Source organism: Dreissena polymorpha, chromosome 1 (genome assembly GCF_020536995.1).
Source record: "Dreissena polymorpha isolate Duluth1 chromosome 1, UMN_Dpol_1.0, whole genome shotgun sequence".
Taxonomy (NCBI): domain Eukaryota; kingdom Metazoa; phylum Mollusca; class Bivalvia; order Myida; family Dreissenidae; genus Dreissena; species Dreissena polymorpha.
The window spans coordinates 56867429-56878274 of NC_068355.1; the positions used below are offsets into that span (position 1 = coordinate 56867429).

At 40.7% G+C, this 10846-nt stretch overlaps 1 protein-coding gene across 3 annotated transcripts in view; it reads left to right on the top strand.

The window, feature by feature from the left end:
* Window positions 1-10846, top strand: part of LOC127881603 (uncharacterized) — a 638632-nt gene that overhangs the window by 285734 nt on the left and 342052 nt on the right. For all 3 annotated transcript variants that reach the window (XM_052429635.1, XM_052429625.1, XM_052429615.1), the window contains one exon: window positions 4205-4404. In XM_052429635.1, coding sequence (XP_052285595.1) covers window positions 4205-4404 — 200 coding nt within the window. The remainder of the gene's footprint in view (window positions 1-4204; window positions 4405-10846) is intronic.

Sequence of the window (10846 nt, forward strand, 5' to 3'; positions counted from 1 at the left end):
AGACATTCATTATGCTTGTTTTTGTGGGATGGAAGAGTATTAATTATCTTTTCTTTCATGTGTTATTATGGATAGTGTGGTCAAGGTTTACACTTTTAAAAGTGAAAACAATATAAACAACTACATGTATAAAGGTGTTCTTAGTACATAGATACCTCTATAATCCAATGTGTCCCACAACTGCTCTAATGTCAAAAAATATGAACACACATATGGAGTTGCACGAGTTTTCCTGACAATTAATTATTTTAGACAAATCCCTCTATCAACAATCATTTTTGAGTTACGCTTCTCATAATTGAAAAATATGATTGTTTGGTTAAAGTGATATTAATAAACTAGTCTTTTGTAAATTAAACCTTAACAAAAATATCAAGTTGCGTAATTTCACATGGTGGATAATACTTTTTAGAATATTTCATCCCACTATCAGCTGAACTCAATGAGTTAATCACAACATAATTTTAATGTGATTTCTTTGCTTAACAGGGGGGAAAAACTCTGGGTATGTGGAAAAAAGACAAACCAAAATACCCAGGTGGCCACAATTACATGATTATAAATATTTATGTAACGTGTCAGTCCTCTAGTAGCAATACTGTTTTTTTACACACATTTTAAAATGTTCTTTTTTATAAAAAAGGAGACATAATTACAATTATGCTGAAAAAAGAAACAAAAATATACAGGTGCGCAAGCTCACATGCCAGGTAACTGTACTCTTAAAGTTGCTGGAATACATTTGAGTTATATACGACAGAAAAGTCATGCGGATGAATGTAAAAGTGCAAATCTATATACCCCATATTAAGCCTAAAAAAACAGCGTTTATTTCCCGTGTAATGTTATACCCCCATAACTGGTAATGGGGGCTATATAATATAGGAGTCACTTTGTCGATCTGTCGGTCGGTCAGTCGGTCTGTCGGTCTGTCCCGAAATTTAATCCGATCTTCACCAAACTTGGTCACAAGTTGTATGTAGATGATGTCTAGGTTATGTTTGAATATGGGTCATGCCAGGTCAAAAACTAGGCAACGGGGTCACTTAGCGTGTTTTAAACTGAAAGTTTGTCGTTTGATTTAAAAATGACAAATAAATTTGTTCACCATCATGGGACGGTGTGTTGTGTGAAAAAAGTATGTTGATATTTCCAAGGTCAAGGGGTTCAAAAGGTCAAATGCTTGTCCGGGCCAAAACTTTAACATTTATTGGGAGATTTTAAAATCTTTTGGCAAATTTGTTCACCATCAGTGGACGGTGTGTCACGCAAAAGAATTACGTGGATATCTCCAAGGTCAAGGTCACACCTTGAGTTCAACAATCATAAATTAGCTTGTCCGGGCCATGACTATGTCATTCATTATAAGATTTTAAAATCATTTGACACATTTGTTTACCATAATTGGACAATGTGTTGCGCGAAAAGAGTTACGTCGATATCCAAAAGTCAAGGTCCCACTTAAAGTCCAAAGGTAAAAACTGGCCATAAATGAGCTTGTCCGGGCCATGACAATGTCGTTCATTGTGAGATTTAAAAATCATTGTATATATTTGTTCACCATCATTCGACGGTGTGTCGCGCGAAAGAAATTACGTGATATATCAACGTCACACTTTTAATTAAAAGGTCAAACATGGCAATAAATGATTTTGTCTGGACCATAACTGTGTCATTTATTGTGAGATTTTAAACTGACTCTGTACATTAATTTAGTTCACAGTCATTGGACGGCGTGTCATGGGAAAGAATTCAAGAGTTCAAAGGTCAAAATGGCTGTAAATAAAAATGGCATAATAATTCTTAAAAATTGCCATAAATTACATTCTCTTGTTTTGTGTAGACAATATACAAAATAGTCTGTGTCAATGCGGCACATGGGGGTATACGTCACGTTTTTGACAAAAGCTCTAGTTTTTAGTTGACACTGTATACTTGTTTGAAGAATTGCATAATGTCACTGACTATGCCTTGGTATGTACATGTATTGATTGTTTATTTCAGCCAATGCAGTAAAGTGACTCCAATTAATGAGCTGACCTATAACACAACCCACATACCTTCAAGGACTGTCAGTGGAGCTCGAAACTGTTCTGGGAGAAATCAAAAGCCTTCAGATCAGTCAGGAGCTCAGTGTTCAGTCATTGCTAAGAACATATAAGGAACATAGGGCAGTTATGATAGAACAAATGCGTGGCAATTTAAATACTAATATAGATAAGTGTTGTAATAGTTCTGTAGGTACATCGGGCAAAAATTTAAAAGAAGAATGTGTTGGAGTGTTCTTTCTATCTTGAATAAATTTGATAATATTACTGTGAAAGAACTTAACGAGATAAAAGAGGAAGTTATAAGCATAAAAGACTCAGTTACAAGCTCTATTCATAATGCACAAGTTTTCACAATGACTTGTCACAATTCCATAAAATTGTTAAGAAAATTGGAGATAATAAGGAGCTCTGCCTTATAGCAGCATAAAATGTAAGCATATAATACAGCAGGCATTGACTCTGCTAGGAAAGTCAGGCAAGGCGTTTCATGTCCAGAGTATTACTGAGCACAATGTGAGAATACCAAGTGATTCAGGTAAATGTTATATCAGAGCATATGTGTTTCTTCCCGATGGGCAGGTACTGGTTGTAGACTGGGAAAATTACAATGTCAAGCTGCTGAACCAGCAGTACCAGGTGGTGAGTCACTTGGATGTGAATGCTAAGCATTTGACATTTGTTTGATCACACCTAGTGAGGTTGCAGTGACTGTGAATGCTAGCAACATACATGAGGTCCAGTTTTATCACTGTCAATCAGGGAAAGCTTGTTCCTGGCAGGAAGTTTCAGTTTACAACATGAATGTAGAGGTATTGCCCATCAACATGGAGACCTTTTTGTCCACCTCTGGTGAAGAACTGTACAAATACACGCTGAATGGCAAACAGGTCTGCAGTCTCTATAGGTCATTTGAAGATACAGGTAAGAATCATGGTGAATCCATCCTGATAACATTTGTATTATGTACAGGGATTTTTCTAGCCATTGTGGGAAAAGGAGTCGTCAAATTTTGTTATTAGCTCGGCTGTTTACAGCGCTGTCACAGCACCTGTTATGGCACCTGTTATGCTCTTGCTCTTGTTTTAAATCCATACAATGACAAATTGGGAAAATTTTATCGACTTAATGAACCGAATTGGGATTTTTTTTTTATCAACAAATATTGACCCATGAAGCCTTTATCTTGTTTTTTTTAATCATATAAATTATAGTTATATACTTTGTGAGATGAAAATAAAATAAAATTCAGATTTCATAGCAGAAAACCCGCTGATGTATTATAAAATATTTGTTCTATAATTCATATGTGCCCTTGAATACTACAGTACATTGTAGCCAAAACAAGATTCAGAATTATTGATTTATAAACATGAGTAATGAAGAACTTTGACACTTTCACTACATGGCATGTCTATAAATAGAAATTGAGTTCCTGGGAGTGAGACACTTTCTGACCCTGTCTTAATTTGTGGTTTTTAAATGATTGTACATGTACAATATGTTTGATAAATTGAATAATTTCATAACTCCATATAACATAGGTACTCTTGTGGTTGTATTCTTTTATGAAGTGTTCAAATGTATGTATTAATTTCATTGTAATTATAGTAGTATGTTCATTTAAACATTTTGCTGTTGAAATTGGTTTTGTAACTAACTAGCTTGAAAAGTGTCAATAACTGTTGTTTTGAATATTATTTTTCTTGTTATAAAAAACACAAATAACGTTGTAACACGGCACATGATTTATGTCTGCTTTGGTCAATTTCACAATTTCAGTACATAGTTATCACATGTATACATGTGTGGGAAATCTATTCATGATGCACATAGTAACATGATAAACATAATTGAACTGTGCAATTGTTTCTGTATGTGTAATTGTTTCCATCTGTATAATTTTGCTTCAATTCATTTCTAACTCTAGTCTCACCAGTCTCATTTGAACATGTCAAACGTTAACACAATAGCTCTGCTACTGAAGTTTATTGTCACGCTTAACTATTGAATCATTGAAATGTATGCATATATTTTAGATGTGTAAAGGCCTATTTATAACAACATATGCGTAATACAATATCACTGCAGTATGTTTAATAAGATTATTTTACATTGACAGTAATTCAATATCTTGATGTTAGTCTGTTTTGCAGTATGGAAGTGTGCTGTGAGTCCCACAGGTGACAGGCTGTACATCATTAGCTGGGACCAGAACACGCTTCTCACCCTGGCCAGGGATGGCACACTCCTGGCTACATACACAGACCCAGCACTACTGCACACATCTGGTCTACATGTGACCCCTGCAGGCCAGGTGCTGGTCTGTGGATACCTGTCCAACACTGTACTACAGGTGGGCTGGGAGGGAGAGAGTAAGCTGGCTACGCTGGCTACTCAGATGTATGGAGTGTGGAGGCCACGGTCAGTCTGCTACAGCACACCACATCATCAATCATTGTGGGACAGTATTACAGAAACACATCCTGGTGTTCAGAGTGGAATAGTGTGTACATGTATGTATTAGTTGTTGTAATTAGTGATTAGTATTTCAATGACAATGTGTTGTTTAGCATATGGGCATAGTAGTGTGTGATGTTACAATACAACATTAAGTGTGTAGTTAAAGATACAAATAATTTATTAACACACATTTGTTATCTGATTACACAATGTGAGGGTTTTTGTTAGAACATTAGATCTAATGAATATTATGTTATGTTGTCATAACGTTTGTGTCCATTATGGTCCTAAATTTAGTTCTTGTAAACTTTTGCATGAAAAAACAAAGCATTTCAACTGAACATGTAATATTTGTACATCGATGCACATGTACATAGCAACTGAGGCTATTTTTAGACTTTCATTTCTATAAACACCATGATGCCATGTATTAAATGTATATGGATGAATACTTTTTTTATAAAATATTATATTGTTTAAGTAATCTTTGGAGGAGTATATATTGATATTGTACGCAATGTTCACAGAAAGGTAACACTTGATGTAATATTCATAATTTGCCATGTTTTATGCTGTTGAACATTTGTTATTGATTTCATTACATTTATATAACGTGTGTGTGTTAATTACATTTTTATGCCCCCCTTCGAAGAAGAGGGGTATATTGCTTTGCACTTGTCGGTCGGTCTGTCGGTCGGTCCGTCCATCAGGTGGATTCCGGATGATAACTCAAGAACGCTTGGGCCTAGGATCATGAAACTTCATAGGTACATTGATCATGACTCGCAGATGAACCCTATTGATTTTGAGTACACTAGGTCAAAGGTCAAGGTCACGATGACCCGAAAATAGTAAAATTATTTCCGGATGATAACTCAAGAACGCTTATGCTAGGATCATGAAACTTCGTAGGTAGATTGATCATGACTCGCAGATGACCCCTATTGATTTTCAGGTCACTAGGTCAAAGGTCAAGGTCACAGTGACCCAAAATAGTAAAATGGTTTCCGGATGATAACTCAAGAACGCTTAGGCCTAGGATCATGAAACTTCGTAGGTAATTGATTGGCTGGCAGATGACCCCTATCAATTGTCAGTCAGGTCACTAGGTCAAAGGTCGAGGTCACGGTGACCCAAAATAGTAAAATGGTTTCCGGATGATAACTCAAGAACACTTAGGCCAAGGATCATGACACTTGATAGGTAGATTGATCATTACTCGCAGTTGAACCCTATTGATGTTGAGGTCACTAGGTCAAAGGTCAAGGTCATGGTGACCCGAAATAGTAAAATGGTTTCTGGATGATAACTCAAGAACGCTTATGCATAGGATCATGAAACTTCATAGGTACATTGATAATGACTCGCAGATGACCCGTATCGATTTTGAGGTCACTAGGTCAAAGGTCAAGTTCACGGTGTCCCGTAATAGTAAAATGGTTTCCAGATGATAACAAAAGAACGCTTATTCCTAGGATCATGAAACTTTATAGGTAGATTGATCATGACTCGCAGATGACCCCTAATGATTTTCAGGTCACTAGGTCAAAGGTCAAGGTCACAGTGACCCGAAATAGTAAAATGGTTTCCGGATGATAACTCAAGAACGCTTATGACTAGGGTCATGAAACTTCATAGGTACATTGATGATGACTGACAGATGACCCCTATTGATTTTCAGATCACTGGGTCAAAGGTCAAGGTCACAGTGACAAAAACATACTCACACAATGGCTGTCACTACAACGAAGAGCCCATATGGGTGCATGCATGTTTTACAGACAGCCCTAGTTTATAAATTTGTTTGAGTCCTAAATATACATACAAGAAATACATCAAGCTATTCTGCTGCTACAGTGGCTGCTGAGTCTGGACAATGATGCTAAGGATGTGGTGGACAAGGATGACCTGACTACGCAGAAGGTTTGTCAGACCTTTTCTTTGACATTTTGGGAAAAAATGCCATTGTGGGTTTGGAATATTTTCCTGTGAAAAGTCAATTGATTTGGGAAAAACTAATTTAATATCATTCTTTCTCATATATCAAATTATATGAATAAAATCATTTTATGGTAGTTATATCATGTGTACTTTATAGATCTAAGTGAAATTTGATTGAGATAAAATAATTATAATGCATAAAAACGGGAACATCACGTCAGGCAATTTACGCATGTTTAGTGGAAAAAACGCCCCCATTGGAGGTTTTTTTATCACAACTTTACACAGTAACATAATGCCAAGTTTGAAAGCAAATGGTGAATGTTTGTGTTTCTTGGAAATTTTTAGCACTTTTATCGTAAATGTTTATCAGAATGTCCTTTTAATAATGGAATATACGGGAGTATCAGGTAATGAGTAGCAACGGTAAAAGAAGTTAGTTGGCAGTAATAGATGAAAAGTATGGTTTCATACGGATGTATCAAGGTATCAATCGAGACGCGATTATGGGTATCTATGCGGAAAAGGGTCAAAACAATTTTTGTTAAATCTCGTTATTAATGACTTTTTTGCTGTTTTTAATAGCTTAATTACGTTACCTGATATCATATGCTATTTACTCCGATAGGATCGTAATTCATCCGGAATTTTCTGTCCGAGGAATCCCACATTTTCATAAACCCGTCAGGTAGGTCAGAACGGTCACATAGTGCCGTGTAGCCGTACAACCAAAACGGGACATTACCCAGAATTCACTCTTATTCCGGATGGCGATATACAAAGGCCGACTTTTTGTTATTGACTTAATTGTTGCTTCTGTTTTGCTGGATTCTTCTGTTTAACAGAATAGAGAAGTTTTTGTATTGCGTAAAAAACATTCTCCGTATATATATCTGTGTATTTCTGTATTGTTTTGTGTATTTGTTTGTTTGTTCAAGGCAAAATATGCCTCAAACATGTGGCTCATGTGGACACATAAGGGCAGCATGGGACAATCATGGTAGCTGCCTGTCGTGTGCAGGATGTACCCATGATAACTGCTGCCCTTTCTGTGAGCATTGGTCTGCAGATACCTGGGCCATCAAGCGTCGACCCTTCAAGAGTCGTGGACGCAACAAGAATAGTTCAGATCAAAGTAGGGAAAGTTCCGTGTATCGGGACTTTTCACCACACGATCTTGACCATATGCCACCAGTAGCTGCCAGGCATCGGTCCTTACCCCGTGACGACACCGGACAAAAAATTGCCCGGTCCGTTCATCGGAAATGACCAGTTGACCGGCCCGGAGACTTCACCGGTCAACATTAACCGGTCCGGTCACTGGTCATGCTATGACCGGTCACTGACCGGTCCGGTCACCGGTCATGCTATGACCGGGCCCGTCACCGGTCATTGCCCGGTCCGGTCACCGGTGAACCGGTCACCGGTCATTGACCGGTCCGGTCACCGGTTATGTAATGACCGATCCGGTCACCGGGTACCGGTCTGTGCCACAGACCGTTCCAGACCGTTCCGGTCACCGTAGATGTTGACACTACTACTTGTCAGTACTCCACCAAGGTAGACGCAGCCGCGTTTCTACTGTGGTCACAGACGTAAACGTGTAGTGTCTGATGTTTCCGACTACCCTCCACCTCGGGCTCTTCGTAGTTGACTCATCGTCTACTTCAAATAGCCCTCATCATTATCGGAGGGGACGTCGTTCACGCTCACCGAGTGTTTCTCGGCGTAGATTGCCTCGTAAAGAGCGATCACGCCAGCGCTCGGGGAGACGTTCGATCAGGAAACATCATTCCAGGGCCGCCGAACAGTGTCTCGGCATCGCAGGGATAGGGACATAGACCTTCCTCTATTAGGCGCTCTCGGACTCCTAGGTCCCTAGTCGATCCTTCTCTGAGGAATCTATTGACACCCTTCCACGTGGGTCGGCCTCTATTTTGGCCTTAACACACACTTCAGCCGTTCCTACAACCACTGAGCATAATTTGTATTCAAACACTAGTTTGCATACATATCAAGCTCAAGTACAGGGTTCATCTAACCACTTCGGCTGCGTTTTCAGCCCCACGGGTCTCTTCCACATTGCATAAAAGTATACCCCGGGCTGCCGCTACACACCATCAAATCCCAATACTTTGTGATCCACAGTCGCCGGGAATCTTTGTCCTCTTTTCGACTGATCCTTTACCAGCGACCTCTGGTATTCAAAGTGAGTCTGCTGACTTGATCCCTGAGAGACCTAACTCACCAGCTATATCTTTGATGGTGCCGGATAACGATTCTCTCATGATAGAAGCGAATGAATCTATTATTCCTACTTCTATATCCACCGGTTTCAATCAATCCAATGCTCTCGCAGACGGTTCGATTGAGGCGGGTTCGGAGTCTAATGAGGCCGAACTTTATTATTTGGCCTCCATCAATCAGGTATACGAACTTATGTTCAATACCTTAGATAAGGACTTCTGCCCCCGCCCTTCCTTGTATCTCACAGGATCTGCGGTTACCGTACAGAACAGGTAGCACGCAGACGAGAGCCCGGCAGGATAAGTAAGGCTACTTCCCGAGTGGATCTACGCCTTCCTATTGGCTCTTCCACAATGGCTGTTTTCCAGTCACTTGAACCAGCAAATAAGCCTTCGCCATCTCCATGGAAAGCCCCTAAGGAGCTGACAGAGCCTAAACAGATGGACGGCGGGTAAAGTTATAAGCCCCGGTACCCGACCCTGCTACTGGTTTGGACCTTTCCAACTTCCGGTTCCTGATGCTGACATTAGTAAGCTGTCACTTACAATGCCTTCATCATCTACCCATACATCAGTCCCTCTTTCCCTGTTGGAAAATTGGGAGCTGAGAGAACGCCGTTCCATAAGTCTGGCTAACCAGCTAGAACTCATGGCAGCCACAGCCTTAGACTTGGTTTGGGAGCTCTCTGATTCAATCCCAGAGGAGCTCCGGGCCTTGTTGATACATCTTTCACGTACTACGCAGTGTTTATCTCACAATGCTGCGTCGTCTATGTCTGAGATGTTAAGGCTTCGGAGAGACCTCATCCTCTCTCCTTGCCCAATAATTCCTTTTGAAACAGGCGTAAACTCCCTTCGAACTGCTCCACTAACAACAGAGTCTCTTTTCGGAGGGAGGATACAGTCGGCATTTACTGCTGATCGTGAAGATCAGATACATGCCTCCTTAGCTAGGAGCAACTCAGGCCAGCGCCCTGTGGTTTTTTAAGCGCCCTGCTTCTAAGCCCCCAGGAGCCCCCCGGCCAAGAACGCTAAAGGGACAGTTTCCCTACTAAGCGTCCGTCTGCTCCACGTCAGCCCACAAATAGGCCTCCTTTTCAGAACAGAACAACTTCCTATCCTATCGAAGCCTTCTGTAAACCAAAATTGGAATAAGGGCAAACCCAATGCGGACAAGAAGTCATTTAATCCTTCTTCCGGCAAGGGTGGACCTCCTAAAGGTCACCTAGGCATACACCATACCCCTTTCTACAGCCACAACCTCTGATGCCGGAGGTACCAGTCGGGGCCCAGACTTATGCACTTCGCAAATCGATGGCTCCAAATAACTTCGGGACGCGTGGGTTCATTCTCTTGTCACACAAGGCCTCACTTTTCAATTCGAAAAAAGGCCCCCACTCTCTCGCGTCCCAATAGATCTGGTATCTCCGCATCCACAACTTCCAGACTCCATTCTCGGACTCCTGGAAAACAGTCGGTAGAAAGGGTTCACGACCCTTGTTCTCCAGGATTTTACAGTCGCCTTTTCCTTGTTCAAAAGAAAAGCGGCTCCTGGAGACCAGTCATCGACACTTAAAAGTGTTCAACACGTTCTAGTCAAACCTACTTTCAAGATGGAGACTCCTGCCTTCATTCGGCGCTCCATCAAACCCATGCAATGGAGGGTTTCCTTGGACCTGGAAGATGCATACTTCCATGTTCCTATCCATCCCAACTACCGGAAGTACCTGCGCTTCTCTCGAGGCCAGGTCTACCAGTTTCGGGGGATGCCATTTGGATTGGCCACAGCTCCACGAGTTTTCACACAAACTCATGGCCGCAATGACGCACCCCTCCGATACACGGGGTTCAACTGCTTCAGTATTTCGAAGACTGGCTCTTACAAAACCAGCTCGATCGTCGACTGCTCTGCTACACCTAGAGTTCTCTTGGAAGAGCTCCTCTCTTTAGGACTCCTTCTCAATGTAGCCAAGTAAGACCTCATTCCCTCTCAGGATTTCATATTCGTGGGAATGAATTTTTCTGACCCACATCAATCGGGTCAGGGTCTCATGGCAACGTGTATCAGACCTCCTTTGAAGGTCAGATGGGTGCTGTCCCAATCTCATATCACAGCTCACAAGATTTCCTCTCACTCAACGGTATCCT